The sequence below is a fragment of the Uloborus diversus genome, unplaced genomic scaffold, assembly GCF_026930045.1.
Source record: "Uloborus diversus isolate 005 unplaced genomic scaffold, Udiv.v.3.1 scaffold_13, whole genome shotgun sequence".
Lineage (NCBI taxonomy): Eukaryota > Metazoa > Arthropoda > Arachnida > Araneae > Uloboridae > Uloborus > Uloborus diversus.
This window is the reverse complement of record NW_026557987.1, coordinates 2,321,553-2,340,488: the sequence shown is the minus strand read 5'-3', so window position 1 is coordinate 2,340,488 and position 18,936 is coordinate 2,321,553. Positions and strand designations below refer to the sequence as shown.

The 18,936-nt window shown below is 36.5% G+C and overlaps 1 protein-coding gene across 1 annotated transcript in view; it reads right to left on the bottom strand.

Moving 5' to 3' along the window:
- The window catches only part of LOC129232619 (CD109 antigen-like), a 186,107-nt gene that overhangs the window by 151,016 nt on the left and 16,155 nt on the right, over nucleotides 1-18,936 (bottom strand). The window contains exons 5-9 of the mRNA XM_054866750.1: nucleotides 18,481-18,559; nucleotides 14,546-14,726; nucleotides 10,731-10,823; nucleotides 6,772-6,981; nucleotides 4,595-4,825 (exon numbers count right to left, since the gene is read on the bottom strand). Of these exons, the coding sequence (XP_054722725.1) occupies nucleotides 4,595-4,825; nucleotides 6,772-6,981; nucleotides 10,731-10,823; nucleotides 14,546-14,726; nucleotides 18,481-18,559 (794 nt within the window). The remainder of the gene's footprint in view (nucleotides 1-4,594; nucleotides 4,826-6,771; nucleotides 6,982-10,730; nucleotides 10,824-14,545; nucleotides 14,727-18,480; nucleotides 18,560-18,936) is intronic.

Here is an 18,936-nt window from a genome sequence, read left to right as displayed (position 1 = left end):
GGAATATCTGAAGACTTTAGTTCAAATGACTTCATCGCCCCGCGACTTTTGGAAGCGTTGAAGAGGTTAAATGTACGGTAAGAGTTTTTGAATTTAGAAATTTACTTTGACACGCAACAACAGTAACAAGTACAGTAACAGTAACAGCAACAAAGTATGTACAGGCGTCCCTCGTATAACACGGTACTTGCACAACACGGTTTCGATACTACTCGGTACGAAACTTGAATTTAATGCTTCATGGTTTTGATAAAACTCGAATGTTATGTTTAAAAAAGATGGAATTTTTCATTTTTGTTTAATACAGTCGGTTAATGTTTCATGATATTTCTAATAAGTTTTTACTTTGTTTTTATGAAACTTGGTTTCGATATAACACGGTACACATCCTTTAACTCACATTATTTCTAAGTCCCGTATGACACGGTTTCGATAGAACAAGAAACACGATTTCGATACAACGCAATACATATTGACACGATTGGGATTGTTACTATGTACATGGTTAATTACTGTAAAAAAATAAGTTAAAAAGACATTTTTAAAGAAGCCTCGTAGGATACGGTTTCGATACAACACGATACATATTGACACGATTGTTGCTATGTACATGGTTAATTAGTGTAAAAAATAAGTTAAAAAGACATTTTTAAAGAAGTCTCGTATAACGCGGTTTCGATACTACACGATACATATTGACACGATTATTACTATGTACATGGTTAATTAGTGTAAAAAATAAGTTAAAAAGACATTTTAAAAGAAGTCTTGTATAACACGTTTTCGATACAACGCGATACATATTGACACGATTGTTACTATGTACATGGTTAATTAGTGTAAAAAATAAGTTAAAAAGACATTTTAAAAGAAGTCTCGTATAACGCGGTTTCGATACTACACGATACATATTGACACGATTATTACTATGTACATGGTTAATTAGTGTAAAAAATAAGTTAAAAATACATTTTTAAAGAAGTCTCGTATAACGCGGTTTCGATACTACACGATACATATTGACACGATTATTACTATGTACATGGTTAATTAGTGTAAAAAATAAGTTAAAAAGACATTTTAAAAGAAGTCTCGTATAACGCGGTTTCAATACTACACGATACATATTGACACGATTATTACTATGTACATGGTTAATTAGTGTAAAGAATAAGTTAAAAAAAGACATTTTTAAAGAAGTCTCGTATAACGCGGTTTCGATACTACACGATACATATTGACACGATTGTTACTGTGTACCTGGTTAATTAGTGTAAAAAATAAGTTAAAAAAAGATATCTTAAAAGAAGTCTCGTACAACACGTTTTCGATACTACACGATACATATTGACACGATTGTTACTATGTACATGGTTAATTAGTGTAAAAAAAAAGTTAAAAGGACATTTTAAAAGAAGTCTCGTATAACGCGGTTTCGATACTACACGATACATATTGACACGATTGTTACTATGTACATGGTTAATTAGTGTAAAAAATAAGTTAAAAGGACATTTTAAAAGAAGTCTCGTATAACGCGGTTTCGATACTACACGATACATATTGACACGATTGTTACTGTGTACATGGTTAATTAGTGTAAAAAATAAGTTAAAAAGACATTTTTAAAGAAGTCTCGTATAACGCGGTTTCGATACTACACGATACATATTGACACGATTATTACTGTGTACATGGTTAATTAGTGTAAAAAATAAGTTAAAAATACATTTTTAAAGAAGTCTCGTATAACGCGGTTTCGATACTACACGATACATATTGACACGATTATTACTATGTACATGGTTAATTAGTGTAAAAAATAAGTTAAAAAGACATTTTAAAAGAAGTCTCGTATAACGCGGTTTCAATACTACACGATACATATTGACACGATTATTACTATGTACATGGTTAATTAGTGTAAAGAATAAGTTAAAAAAAGACATTTTTAAAGAAGTCTCGTATAACGCGGTTTCGATACTACACGATACATATTGACACGATTGTTACTGTGTACCTGGTTAATTAGTGTAAAAAATAAGTTAAAAAAAGATATCTTAAAAGAAGTCTCGTACAACACGTTTTCGATACTACACGATACATATTGACACGATTGTTACTATGTACATGGTTAATTAGTGTAAAAAAAAAGTTAAAAGGACATTTTAAAAGAAGTCTCGTATAACGCGGTTTCGATACTACACGATACATATTGACACGATTGTTACTATGTACATGGTTAATTAGTGTAAAAAATAAGTTAAAAGGACATTTTAAAAGAAGTCTCGTATAACGCGGTTTCGATACTACACGATACATATTGACACGATTGTTACTGTGTACATGGTTAATTAGTGTAAAAAATAAGTTAAAAAGACATTTTTAAAGAAGTCTCGTATAACGCGGTTTCGATACTACGCGGAACGAATGAACCGTGTTATACGAGGGTAGCCTGTATTTTTATTGATTAAACGATGTTCTTTTCATTAATGCATAGAAATTTAAGGGGTCTATGGACCCTTAACCTTCAAAATTTTCGACTTTCTGGAAAAAATATATGTTATGCATAGTTTAATTCTGAACAATTTGATACCTTATTTATTACCATACGCCAAAAACTTTTCGAGTTATCGTAAAAATGCGTAAACTTTCCCCATAGAGATTTATGTTAACAGCCGCTGTTTAAGCCTCTTTTTCTCAGGTGCCGGTTTCTTCGGTTTTCTCGTTTTGCGCGCATGATATCTCAGAAAGTTTCTTGTATATTTCCGTAAAACTTTTAATGTATGTTTATCTGGTTTATATTTATAACCTGAAGCTAAATGTATTTATTTTTTTAAAATTATTTATTTATTTTTTTGAAATTTTATAAGTTAATATCGAAAATTTCCAAAATGTTGGCCAAAAATATTTTTTTTAATATTAACTTTTATTTTTAGTTAAAATTTAGGTTCAGATCATAAAAATAAACCAGACAAACATGCATAAAAGGTTTTGCGGGAATATATAAGAAACTTTCTGAGATATCATGCGCGCAAAACGAGAAAACCGAAGAAACCGGCACCTGAGAAAAAGAGGTTTAAACAGCGGCTGCTAACATTAATCTCTATGGGGAAAGTTTTCGCATTTTTACGATAACTTGAAAAGTTTTTGGCGTATGGTAATAAATAAGGTATCAAATTGTTCAAAATTAAACTATGCATAACATATATTTTTTCCCGAAAATCGAAAATTTTGAAGGTTAAGGGTCCTTAGATCCCTTAACTTCAGAAGCACATGTCTAAAATACAGTTAAAAAAACTCGCAGGAATAAAAAAAAAATTTCATCGGTTAAAATTTGTAGAGATTTACGCAGTGGAAAAATGATACAAGACAGAAATTTAAAAGCATTTAGTTTTATTTGTAAATTCAAATGTTAAAATCATGTTCAATATGAACTTCATGCACAAACATGTTACTTAAATGGTCAACTCGCCATTATAACTAAAGACACAAGCTTTTATAAGAAAATGATAGCTAAAAGAACTCAGCAGTTCCAATTTTTGCAGGTTTAAAATAGTTCGTAAATCTGTTCATTTAGTCAAGATGTTAGACAAGTAACAACATTACAACCATCAATTAAACAAAACTAACATTTATTAACATAAAACAAATAGAATTATAACCATAGGACTGGTTCATGCTGGTATTTAAAGGGCCAGCGACTCCCTTCGTAAATCCACATCAATCAATCTAAACTGAGATTCTTTCAATTTAAACTTAGGTTTGCTGTAAAACTGGCGAGATATTTAATCGCCAAACGAAACTAAAAGAGAGATATAACAGCAGCAAAACGTGTGTGACGTCACACTGACGAATCGGCAAGAAAACGTCATTGCCGATTCGTCCCCCGCATTTGCATGAGAAAACATCGAGAAAATTAATTCAAATATCAACAAAATTTAAATCAGCAAAATGACGGAAATGGGAACGGCCAAGTCAATGATTTATCTTTCGAGGAGCTTGGAAACTCCGCTGGATCTACGGAGAAACCGCAGTACTTGGAGTCTCTGAAGCGGCAGTTACATTCGTCAAAGAAAAGACAAGATAGATAAGATAAGATTTATTAACAAAACAAAATACACATACATAACAGTAAGCAAAATAAAATAAAAAGTAAAGTTAAAATAGCAGATGGCTCTTGAAAATGCGGCTGTTATTCGAACCATGGAGCTAGCAGAAGTGCAGGATTTTGATTGTGAAACATATTTATTTGTGAATAACTCATTGTAATATTGGTGCTTTAATAACTCATTGCAGATAAAACTCATTCTGAAGTGCTAATGTATAGATATATTCTGAATATTAGTTTCAAAATTTGTGAAATGATCTATATAACGCAAAAACCTGTGTAACGCAAAAGCTCTGGTCCCAAGGTGTGCGTTATAACGGTCTTCTACTGTATGTATTAACAGTAATATTTACAAATTAATTTTACACAAGTAGTAAAAATTTTACACAGAACAATTATTGGACTGTTTGACTCCAGAAAAAAAAACCACAATAGCACGCATTGAAACATTCAATAGTATAAGAAAAAAGAAAAGGCACTGACCTGCGTGGAGGCCCAGCCCCCCGTGGTGAGCCTCTGCGCGTTGAGCCACTCCACGATCTCCCTCTGGATGACGCCGTTCCGCTCCACGTGCACGAGCAGCGCGTAGGCCGTGGCCTCGATGTTGGACGCGTCGTACTTGTCGGGCAGTCGGGCCACGATGTAGGGCCGCGTGTTCTCGATCTTGGTGGTGGGGGCCGCGCACGCGCTCCCGCGCCCAGTACCGCATGCCGCCTGCGGGGGGAGAACCATTAAACGGGTTCGCTCATGTAACAACCGATATCTACTGCCGTGTGCAGGTAAAGAGCAGTAACTGTAAATTTTTTATTTTTTTGAGTACTGCTATACACACGTGAGTACTGTCATACTGTTACGCACACTAAATTAAGGTTCACACAACAATAAATAAGACCAGAAAAAGTACTGTTATACACACGTGAGTACTGTCATACTGTTATGCACACTAAATTAAGGTTCACACAACAATAAATAAGGCCAGAAAAAGTACTGTTATACACACGTGAGTATTGATATACTGTTGTACTGCCGTGTGCAAGTGAAGTGTATAGTAATTACATTTTTTTTTTTTTTTTTTGCATTTCTGTCATCCATTGTACATTATCTTTATTGTACAAGCTCGCTTATTTGGTTTCCGCTGAAAAAAAGGCGCGAAAAAGACGCCTAATTCCAACATTTCCCTATTGTTAGTATTGAATCCAAAACGCGTTTCTTCAAATATCTCGAAAACTCATTTCTGCAGATACTGCCGTTTACCTGCACACGGCAGTATAGACCTGTTGATCCAAAAGTCAGGACCAGCTTAGAAAATGAATAATTCGAAAACGAATGAAGATAAAAATATTCGGTTTGCCTTTAACGGAATGCAAAGAAGTCGGGTTTTGTCTGGCAACGAACCGAAAATAGTTCTGTTGGCGACTAACAGATGGCGCTGCCTGGTTTCTTATCTAGGATCATGCAAAGCAACAAACGATATAAAAAAGTAGGAACAGCAGCAGTATGTAATGGTAGTCGAAGCTAATATGCATCAAAATGCATCCACAGTTCAGAGAGTCCGTTTAGTTAAACTACTATAAGAGTTATAGATGAATAAAAAGATATAACGCCATCTGTTGGTCGAAAAGAGAACTATTTGTGTTTCGTTGACACGCAAAATCCGACTCCTTTCGATTCGTTTAGTGCAAACCGCATCTTTTTATTTTCATTCGTTTTCATATTATTCAATTTTAAAGTTGGTCCTGACTTTTGGTTCACTATGTATATCAATTTAGTATAATGCACACAAACATTAATAAATAAATATATATATTATGAGTAAATGCATGGCCAAACTAGTTCAATGCCGTCATTTTTTTTCTTACTTCCTTTTACAAAAAAGGAAGTATTGTATTCGCGAAAAAAATGTTCACCCAAAAGTCGGCCTTCATTTCCATTTTGCTCACCCCCGAATGAATGTTGAGTTTTTTTTTCAACCCGACCACACGTGGATATGTGCGTAGGAACGTATAGATACCCGAAATAGCCATTTTGACGATCCCCGAGATAATTACAACGCGTTTTCTCGTGACGTCTGTATGTATGTGCGTATGTGTGTATATATGTCGCATAACTCAAGAACGGAATATCCTAGAAACTTGAAATTTGGTACATAGACTCCTAGTGGGGTCTCGTTGTGCACCTTCCTTTTTGGTTGCATTCGGATGCTTCAAAGGGAGTCTTTGCCCCTTTTTGGGGGGAAATCATTGTTTATTTCGATGTAAACTCAAGTGGTGTTATAATTTGTCGGACACTTGGCGATATATCGCCAGTCTTTTGGTCGCCAAGTTTTGTCGCCAACTTGGCGACAAATTTGGCGATTTTTTTTTTTTTTTCAAATCTGGTTTTAATTTGGCCACTGTTGGTGATATTCAGAGCGTAAACTATTGAATCACGTTAAAATTGCCAAAAATGGGAAAATGACATTAAATTGGAGTAAAAGGAAGTCATGTGATGCACACATCAGCCCGTTTTATTTCTGATTTTATGGTGGTATTGCATGAATGCTAGGCTGACTTTCATAGGGCCAATTGTGAAAATACGCTGTAATACTAAACTGAATCACACGTGGTCGTATTTCATTTTAAACTGCGACTTGGTAGCCATGCAATAGCTTCACTTATTACTGTGCTAAGAAAAGGGCACTCACTCTCCTCGCGCATGCGCGCGTCCAGGTAGTTGAGCGCCTCGTTGGCGTCGGGGCTGTTGGCGAGGGTGAGCGCGTAGCAGACGATCGAGAGCTCGTAGGGGTCCTCCAGGTCCTTCACCAGGTGCAGCATCCGCTCCAGGTACCGCTGCGCCTGCCGGCGGGCCGTAGACAGCCGGGAGCCCACGTCCTGCAAGAGAAACGCAGAGCTGTAGCCACTAGGTCGAGAGGCCGCCATCTTGGATCACAGCGCGCCTTTGGTCTCGAACATTTCAATAAGGAATCAACAGAACGCGTTTAAAGAAATACATTTCATTCTACTCGCTCCGACAATTCTTTTTAAACAATCATTTTGCTCACGTCAATGTTTCTTAGAATAGGATTAAATCCTATTCCTATTCCTATTCAGAGTGACAACTGACTACAACTGTATTTATGTCGAGGACTGCATACTAAGTGCCTTGCCTCCATTATTTTATATACCGATAGATGGCAGCACCATCACCGGATCGAACAGTTAATGAGAATTTAGAACTAGTCCAGGAGCTAATAGCTACCCCCAGAGGTATCGTTTCACTTGGAGGACATTGAGACCACGAGCCTATTTAACGTCGCCCAGTCCCCTTTAATGACGACGGTGGGTCTTCGACCATCGAGGTTCGAACTTGGGACCCTCCGGCCCCGAATCCGACACTCTACCGATCGGACTACCACGGCCCCAGTAATAGGATTAAATAAGCAACAAACGGTAATCAACAAAACAAAGAGTTGCCACTAAAGAAATTACGTCGGGAAAAATGCAAATTAATTTCAAACAGTCAATGCTGCAAACGATAACTATTCGGTATCCACCTTGCGGTGATTTAAGAAATGAGCCAACAGTTTCATTTTGCGCGGACAAGGCAAATGTCTCTTTGCACAGTTCATAAACGAGTCGGTCTCGGTTTCACCTCTTTAAATTACAGAGTGCAGCGCTTCCTACAATTCATTAGAATCAGTGGCGCACACAGGAATTTTGTAAGGGGAGGGTCCAAGGTCAAAAGCCTTATTCTCCTATCATACCCCAATATGCCGTCAAATATATTGGCTTGATTTTATCGATTCCCGGGAACGAAAAACAGTAACAAATAAACTATTGAAATTTAATTAGCACTGTCTAATGAAATATACTTAAATTAATAACCAGAGAGCAAACTAATGTATGCTTTTATTTTTCTCATATTTGAAAAATGGATTCAAGTTCATAGAATCTCATTTTATTCTGTAATTACAAAATTAAAAACATAGTTTTATTACAGTGTACTCGTTTATAATCATCATTCTGCGTCTTATAGGCAATTCGTTATAGAAATAGTGCACAACATTTTAAAAAATCTTTTAACATGAGGATTTTATTATTTCACTTATAACAACTGAAAGTACTGTTACCTTTGTTTGAAATTATTCTACGTACAAAATACATAGAATCATAATCAATCGGTAAAAAAAAAACAAGAGCTATGGGAGGGGTCCGGACCCCCTGGACCCCTCCCTTGTGTGCGCCAATGATTTGAATTGAAAATGAGTTGGTTCTTACAAGTTTGCTTTTTCCCCAGGGTTTGGTTTCAAACTAAAGTGCAAGCGCCTATCAGAACTCATTTCAATGCTTAAATAGCAGGAACTCCGCCTAATACGCAAAATATCAGAGGATATTTCGATAGTTGGGAATTGATCATGTAGTTAAATTTTTGGCGATCGTTATTTTGTTCAGTTAACTCCTAGCTCTCCATTTCTTTATGGAAACCCCATGTTATTTCCCTACTTTTTGTTCAGTTAGGCAAAGAAAAAAGCAAAATGTTGATGCCAATGGATGAATATCGCCCATTCCCAAATGATCGAAACATCTGAGAGCTCCCGTGAGCTCCCATGCCGACGAAGCGGTGCCTTTTGGCGATGTCCCGTAGCGAGCAATGGGCTCGCTGGTGTATTACCGAATAAAAATACAGTCGGATCTCCATATATCGAAGTAGCAAATTGCCGGAAAAAAATTCGATATATAGAAACAATCTTATTTTATCATAAAAATCTCCTAAAACATTAAAATTAAAGCTAATCTTCGTGTATGAAACCCAATTTCTAACTTATCCGAACATCGGATTAAAAAGTTAAGCATTAAAAATTAACAGAAATTACTCTTTTGCGCCTTCACACATCTTCATTTTTCGGCAGTTCAACTTGATCCGGAACATGAGGGTATTTTTGTTTTGACAATGTAATCGAGAGAAAAGTAAAAAACCAATCTACTTAACTTGAATGATTTTCCTGAAGCTAAAAAGACTAAAAATGATAATCAACAGACAAAAGGGATCACTTGAAACTGATTTTACAGTGTTATTGGTTACAACTAAGATTTGAAATGAACTTGACGGAATTTAAGAACTCCAGAACGGAACAACGACCTATCTAAACACCCCTCAACCCCAGATTCCTTATGAGTTTTGTAGTAACCTTCAGTGAACATAGTTTTGTCCACTAACCTTCATCTTTCATGAGACAAACAGTCTCAAGTGGAAAAAAAAAATCTACGAATGTCTCGAGAAAATTTCGATATATAGAGATTTTTTCGATACATAGAAACAATTTTTCTATGTAATCAACATAGAAATTTGCTGGGATTTTGATACATAGAAAATTTCGATATGTGGAAGTTCGATATATGGAGTTCCAACTGTAGTTAAGAGGGTTGGAATTTACCCTATTACCCCGCATTCGCCGGCATGCCGTAAAATTCGGGGGTCACCAGATTTTCAATAACGCTTGCCCAGTCTTTTCTGGCATGCCGAAAAAATCAAGGTTAGAAATTAAATAATAATAATAATATCAAAAATATATGTTCAGCTTAAAAATGAATATAAGTTCCATACATATCTCATTAGTATGATAAACAGTTTAATTTTGTAAAAATATTTGCGAACAATGTCATTTGTTATTTTAACAAACAAAAAATTCAGTTTAATAACGAATAATTTTATAAAAGTTAAATTAAAACTAAGCAAACATTTAAGCAGTAAGTGACCGCCCCTAAACCAGTGCTAAAAAATTGACCGTAGCTATTCAATGAATAAAAATTAAACATACCTCTCTAAAATTAAAATAAAATTGTTTATTTTAAATAAAATATGAACAAATCGCAGTAACAATGGTTGCTTCTGAATTGATTACTTTATTCACTGAGAAAAATGAAGTTTTCAAAAATGAGTACATTCATGCTTTCAAATTTAGCTGAAACCTTTTGTTTCAAATATGAGTACCCTTGTTTTCAAATAGTGCGCTGAATTATTGTATACTCAAAACTGAGTATATAATACTCAGTTTTAAAATTACAACTTATTCAAAAATGAGGACAAATACTTCAAAAATGAGCACACACGTTGATTTGAGTATTTGATGAGTATATGAATGTTTCAAATTTGAGTACCACGTAGTCGGAACCATTTAGACTGACGATATGCTCAAATTTGAGTACTTTTTCGTCATTTTTGATTGCTGTTTTTAGTGTTGGCATTTAACTAAATCCGTTAATAATGACATATCATAAATAACAAGTGCAACATACAATTTTATTTGAGAGAAAGTTACTTTCGGGATTGTTATTATTTTTTCTTTCTTTTTTCGCTTACAGTCGTTTGCATTCTGATTGGAACTGAATGGGGAAATTGACTTTTGTTTTGTTATGTAATTTTTGTTACATTAATTTTGTTTTATAATTTATAAATTATTTTAGGTTCCTTTTAGAGAGTTGAGCAAAATAAACCTCTCATTATCCAGCATGCCGGAAATTCGAATTTCCCGGTCTGCTGGTCAATCTCGCGTTCATCCGGCATGCCGGTTGATACGGTACTAGTGGCTACACTGCTGCAAGAACGCTACACAGACAGACGACAAAGAAGAGGTCCTCACCCCTCTGAGATCCTTGAGCTCGCACAGGGTGATGAGCACGTGGGCAGTCAGGGAGATGTTGCGGTACTGGAAGCCGCCGTAGGCGGTCTTCATCTGGAAAAAAAGTTAGACATTCACAACACACCCTTCACAGCAGAATAACACATAGAAATTGTTTTATTTATTTATTTATTTATTTTTTTTGAGCAAGCACGATTGCTTATAGCTTTCATTTGACTGTTTTGATGTGCTTTCATTTTATTTTCCCGCCAGCACCCTCTGCCGCATCACCGTCGACCGGCCGCCTCACGATGCTGCTCCTACAGCGAAAACCGTCTCCAGGTTGCGTCAATATCCTACACTTACACGCATACTTACACGCACGTACACACACAAACACATACATACACCTACACACACTCAAACACATAAATACACCTACACGCACTCAAACACATACATACACCTACACACACTCAAACACATACATACACCTACACACACTCAAACACATACATACACCTACACACACTCAAACACATACATACACCTACACACACTCAAACACATACATACACCTACACACACTCAAACACATACATACACCTACACACACTCAAACACATACATACACCTACACACACTCAAACACATACATACACCTACACACACTCAAACACATACATACACCTACACACACTCAAACACATACATACACCTACACACACTCAAACACATACATACACCTACACACACTCAAACACATACATACACCTACACACACTCAAACACATACATACACCTACACACACTCAAACACATACATACACCTACACACACTCAAACACATACATACACCTACACACACTCAAACACATACATACACCTACACACACTCAAACACATACATACACCTACACACACTCAAACACATACATACACCTACACACACTCAAACACATACATACACCTACACACACTCAAACACATACATACACCTACACACACTCAAACACATACATACACCTACACACACTCAAACACATACATACACCTACACACACTCAAACACATACACACACGCATACATACAGATACCTACACATACACACAACTACCCACACACTTATGCCTGCACACAGACACGTATGCCTACACACACATACACGTTCCCCCCACACGCAAACACTCATACACACAACTACCCACACTCAAACACATACACACACGCATACATACAGATACCTACACATACACACAACTACCTACACACTTATGCCTGCACACAGACACAAACACATATGCCTACACACATACACATTCCCCCCACACGCAAACACTCATACACACAACTACCCACACACTTATGCCTGCACACAGACACAAATACACATGCCTACACACACACACATACCCCCTACACATAAACACACATACCCCCACACACACATTCCCCCACACACAAACACTCATATACACAACTACCCACACACTCATACCTGTACACAGACACAAATACACTTGCCTACACACACACACACACACATTCCTCCCACACGCAAACACTCATACACACAACTACCCACACACTCATACCTGCACACAGACACAAATACACATGCCTACACACACACACATTCCCCCACACACAAACACTCATACACACAACTACCCACACACTCATACCTGCACACAGACACAAATAGACGTCTACACACACACACACATACCCCCTACACATAAACACACATACCCCCCCACATACATAAACACACACGCCTACATACACACACACACTCGTGATTGCGAAAAACATAATTTGAATTCAAGAAGTCAACATTCAAATTAATTTTTTTTATTTGTTTTAATATAGTTTCGGATTGGTGCTGTGCAGGTTAAATTTTGTTTCTTAATGGGAGGATTTATTCCCCTTTTCATCAGACCCCGATCGACTTTAGACTGATCATCATCATCATCATCATACTGCCGTCCTGACCTAAAAAGAGCTAAACTCTAAGTGTTTTGTCCATTACTTGTTAACTCACTTTAAAAACACAACACACATTGATTGAAGTATGCCCACCTAGCAATATCAAAGAACTTAAGTAATTGGGTGGAAAAAAAATTAAACCCTTTATACAGAAAAGTAGAATTAAAAACTGTTGAAATATCTATAATCGCACTTTAATTGGTTAAAGCAAACTTGGATCAATAACGTTTTGCTATTGGTCAAGGCTTACTTGAAGCTCTCTCTGAGGTCCTCAATTTTCTTAAGTTAATCCTTTTCTTCTGTCTATATTTTATTCATTTATTTCTCATTGGTTGTTTTACATTAGAAGCACAAATGATGGAAAAAAGATGTATCGGTATTCTGTCAAACGGTGATCTACCGTTTTAATGGTTTACTTGTTCAACAGATGGCACCACTGATATTACATATAACGGACAACTGATTTCATGTTGAAATATCTACAATTGCACTTTAATTGGTTAAAGTAAACTTATTTCAATAACGTTTGCTATTGGTCAGGGCTTACTTGAAGCTCTCTCCAAGGTCCTTTGTTTTCTTAAGTTAATCCTTTTCTTTTGTCTATATTTTATTTATTTATTTCTCATTGGTTGTTCTACATTAGAAGCATATTAATTGGTTAACTTACTAATCCTGGACTAAAACTATAAATAGTCTATGTGCTTACTCTGCTTCGGTTCTTCGGTTATTAAGTATTACATATTTTGTCACTGTTAATGTAGATAGTTTCTTCAACATTAATAAATGTGTTTTCAATCCACGGCATAATAATCATTTAATATTCTCAACAAAAACATCACAATTTTTATAACAAAGAACTTAAAGATTACTGCAGATACGTGTTTCGGCGTTACCAGGAACGCTTTTTTCAATGCAAAAGAAGTGAGCTCATACGTAGTTGTATTTAATTTTAATTTAACTTAAATACTTGCTTTATCGAAATTAACAATTTGTCTTTCTCAGTTTGGACAGTAGTATATGACTCAGTGCTACTGTACAGTGACTCAGGCGATGAATTTGTCACACGATAAGACGAACAATTCACTCGCTAAAACTCGAACAAGAGTTGAGGCGAGGCTAACCTGCCTTCACCATGCTGCAAGGTTAGGTTTGACCCAACTACAGTATACTCCCGATTATCCGTGCTAATCACCGGGCGGCGTAGCACGGATAATCGAAAAACACGAATAATCCGAAAAATCATTTAAGGAATATGCAGGCTAACTATTTAAGGGGAAATTAGAAAAAAATAAATAATATATATAGATACTAACACAGACCAGGAATTTTTCTTCGAAATTTATTGCTTAAAAAAATCGGGGATACGTTTTTTTTTTTTTTTTTGTTTGTTTAAATTGTTGCGTATGTCCGTACGAATTTTTCTTACTGCAATTATTCCTCCGTAATCGTAACCTCAAACTCATGTAATCCAATACATGTTCCGCAGATTGCAGAGCAGTAGAATGTGAAATTGTATTTGCTTCATGTTCTTCATCTTCGTTTTCGGTATCATCACTTGCGTTTGATTCAGTAACAAGTTCAATGATATTTTCGTCAGTTAGACATTGAATTCCTGATTCACATTCGTCGCTTTTAAACCACTCTTCGACATTTTCAGCGTCAACTGATTCGAAACCTTCGATTTCTTTAACTTCCTCAATGATGGTATCGATATTAACATCATCGAAGTTTTAGAAAAGTGTGATTCCAAAATGATGCACGGATAATCCGCAAACCGGATAATCCGCACACGGATAATCGGAAGTATACTGTACAATATTTTCGTTCGAGTGTTCAAAAGACTCACCCCCAGGTCCATCTTCCTGTCGAGCGGGTCGACCGTGGTCTCGGTGAAGGCGCCCTCTGGCGACTGCTGGTCGAGCAACCACCCGACGGCCCTCGAGATGACGTTCGGGTCTATGTACAGGAAGTTCTCCCACTCCTGAAACGTGGCCTTGTGAAAGATCTTGGCGCAGAAGGCGGTCAACCTGCAAGAAGGTTCGACAACATTTTGCACACTGTTGTTATTTTCGTGTATTTATGCTTTCAGTAACTGAAGGTTTTGCAGCAACAAAATGTTAACTCCATTTCTGTACACTGTTGTTATTTTCGTGTATTTATGCTTTCAGTAATAGGGAAGTTGCAACCTATTAAATGTTCATATTTTGACTATTGGTTATTGTTTATTGACACTCAAAACTAAAAAATTCACCATCGCCGAATTTTAAAACACCGTGATTGATTTTTAATGAATTTTTAAAAATCCACGAGCAAAAGTGCGCTCTTCTGAAACGTCACGAGCTTACGTCACAGGGCACTCATGGGCAGCCTTCCGCCGAAGATCCCTTGTTTTCGCTACGGACATTTTGATTGCGGTGATATTTTTATATTTTAGAAATTCAATAATCTTTTTGAACACACTATGGGGGCCGGATTCGTTAAAGCACAATCTAATAATCTTCCTGAAGTAACATCAATGATGGTATTCGAATATTTCCGAGAGGATGAGAGTTTTAATGTTCCAGAAACGCGAGGAGTTAAATGCGAGGAGATAAGCCTTTTACGTTTCGTCTTCGAAGCCAACTGCATGTCCTTCGGCTTCTCCCGTATCGGAAGAGCGCATGACGTCACTTCCTATGCCATTTGACGTCACAAAGGCTTGAACTTTAAAAATTAATTTAAAAAAAAAAAAAACTATTTATCGTATCGCAAAAATTTTTTCACCTATGATGTTCATACATGTTACTCTATCATATAAAAGTAGAATTGAAAAATCGAAAACTTCCCTATTGAAGGTTTTGCAGCAACAAAAAGTCAACTCCATTTTTTGGTCATTTGCTTCAACAAGGAGTTATCTGCGGTTGATAGCTCTCAAGTTATTCGCTAGAATGAGTCAGTTGCGTCATTCGCTGGAGGTAACATCGCGCCAACTCCAGGAGATTTCCCAACAGTCAAAAAATGGAGGTAACTCTTTGTTGCTGCAGACTCTTCAATAACACTGAAAAACAAATGTTGACGAATTTTCTGTTCCTCAATGTATTTTGGATGTTTCTTATAAATTTCAAGGTGCTAAAACAGAATATGTTTGCAAAAAGTTTCGATCACCCTCCAATTTTGAGAAATTTCATTTATAAATTTTGGATTATATTGCTACCATATATATAGCAGTTGCAAGTTTACTATATTTCTCTTTTTGATGCATATATTTTTATATGCATCAAAGATCATAGACATATATTTTTTTACTTATTACAGCGATAGAACAGGTAAATAGAGAGTAGAAACTGAATTCCCTTTGATAAGTTTTATATACGCGACCTTGAGCAGATAGCGCTAGGCGCTCTGTATCATTTCCGTTTCATGGAAGATCACGGTAGTTGAGGTTGTATTTCGGCACGTGGAAATGCTCTGTCATCGGTTCCCATAGCTTATTCTTGCGTATCCAGAGAATCCTGCTCAAATATTAAGATATTGACATAGACTAATAATAAGAATAGACCGAGCTATGGCAACCCTTTTGCTGCTCATAAACCAAACCATGTGACTACTGGATATCCTAGCAACAGCGGGCGTTGATCGTAGCAGACGATCAACGCCCGCGAGAAATAAAAAATAAATAGAATTGATGGAACACGGAAGAATGATCTTTTATAGAGTCCGATTTGTAAATATGTTATTGAAAGTTGTAAATATTTTGTTAATATAGTGAGTTTTTCGTTCAGATAGTATTGTGCATTTTCTTTATTCAATTTTAATAACTCTCTAAGCAATTAAAGATGCAAGCGCCCGAAAAGAATCGGCAAATGATGAGATTTTTACCTAAATTTAAAATACCGATTAGTACATTTTTGCCTTAACGCAAAATGTTCACGCCATTACGTTCACGCCAACACTGACGTAGCAGTTCCGAATGAAATAAAAGTTACTGAAAACTGTAATCAAAAACTAATTACTAATGTCAAAAAATTGCATAACTAAAAGAAAAACAGTTCAATCTCTGAACCTGGAAAAAAAATTATAATAAAAACACATTACGTCTCAAAATACATGTCGAGTGCCAAACTATAGATAATGTTGCCATCTAGCAACCATGCTGCCAAAGTTTTCGCCAAGCCTCCCACCAGTCACATGATGTATCCATGAACCCATTTTTTCATGAGCAAGTCTGAGAAAGCTCGGTCTACTCTTATTATTAGTCTATGGATATTGATTCATGATATTAACTACTCACACCATAATTGGAGAATATGGGCAGTTTTTAAAGTAATTGCCATTCTCATTGATCTGCAGCTCGATTAAACAAATTACTGCTATTTTCTGCTGATTGGAACAGCAGGGTAATACATGAACATTATATCAAAAAAGAAATAGCCAGAGCCCAAAAAATATATTGCTGGTGAAAATAAAACACGCAAAGCGTTCCTCTAATCGATTAAATAAAATATTCGCTCACCTTTACACACAAAGTTGGTATTGATGAAGAATTTCGTTGAAGCAATGGGTAAAGAAGGGAGCGTGAATTTCAATATTTGTAGGAACAGTTCCCATCACTCATTTATGCAAAATCTAAGGAGGGAATTTTTATTGACCCACAGATTCACAGACCACACTTTCTTAAGTCTTCATTAATCACATCGATTAATTAATAAAGTTGTATTTATTCAAATGATAAAGTAAGAGCTGAGCAACAACAAATTTAACTCGTACACACAGTACTACTTAAAATCTTCCGAACACTATATAGTTGCCATCTCCATCACCGAAACAGATGAAAGAAATTAAAGCGCATGAAATAAATAAACAAATCTTAACTAAAGACAAGAAAGAATTAAACAATACTTAACAGAAAGCTTATGAAGGACCAAAATTTTGAAGATAGTTTAAGTGATGTAGAAAAAACAGCATGGATTGATTTTAAAAATGTTGTGACACAGTGTTTAGGAAATAATAGAAGTCTTAAATATGAAATATTAATTAAAGACATGTTAGAAAGTTACAAAATATTGCGATATTCAATGTCACTGAACATTTTTTCCCTGACAGTGTGGGAGCTGTGAGCGACGAGAATGGGAAGCGGCTCCACCAGATATTTCTTGAGTTGGAGCGGGATATGACGGTTTACTCTTGATATGCTCGGGGCGGGTAAGCTCAGTTGACCATGCGGGTAAGCTCAACTGAAAATGCGGGTAAGCTCAACTGAAAATGCGGGTGACCTCAACTAAACATGCGGGTGAGCTCAACTGACCATGCGGGTAAGTTAAACTGAAAATGCGGGTAAGTTAAACTGAAAATGCGAGTAAGTTAAACTGAAAAGTCGGGTAAGTTAAACTGAAAATGCGGGTAAGTTAAACTGAAAAGTCGGGTAAGTTAAACTGAAAATGCGGGTAAGCTCAACTGAAAATGCGGGTAAGCTCAACTGAAAATGCGGGTAAGCTCAACTGAAAATGCGGGTAAGCTCAACTGAAAATGCGAGTAAGCTCAACTGAAAATACGGGTAAGTTAAACTGAAAATGCGGGTAAGCTCAACTGATGTTACCGCGAAAAACCGAAATAGGGAAATGTCGACTTTTACCATTAATATTCGGTCTTTGCTATGCGACCGTTGACTTTCACCGATTCATGTCGACATTAACCAGATTCCGGACTTTCACACTTACACATATACAGTTGAATTACCTCAGTACGACAACGGTTAATACAAACTCACGGTTAAAACGAATATTTTCTCCCTACACTACTCACCACACACTCGGGGTGGGGTTCCAGCGAAAAGGGCTGAAGGATCCATCCTCCAGTTGGTAGCTCAGCTGCCTCTGGTAGCCTGAAAAAGAAACCAACAAGTGAAACACTTGGGCCCCATGCAGTAAAGATGGAGATCTGCAGTGGCCACTTGCCACGTGGTAACTACACTCCTGTTTGTGAAAATTGCAACACCATGATGGAAGCATCATAGTTGAATGAAATTTAATACATAGTTGAGGGGTGATGGTACAAATAAATGATTACATTTTCAAAACCAAACAAACAATAAAAGGGATAGAAATTAGTATTTTGTATGGCCACCACGCGCCGCAATAAGAGCTGTTACACGACTCGGCATGGAGTGAAACGAAGTTTGAATATCTGCCTGCGGAGGAGTGTTCCATATTGTTTGTATGCGCAACCAAAGTTCGTCTGTCGAAGCAACAGGACGAGGAT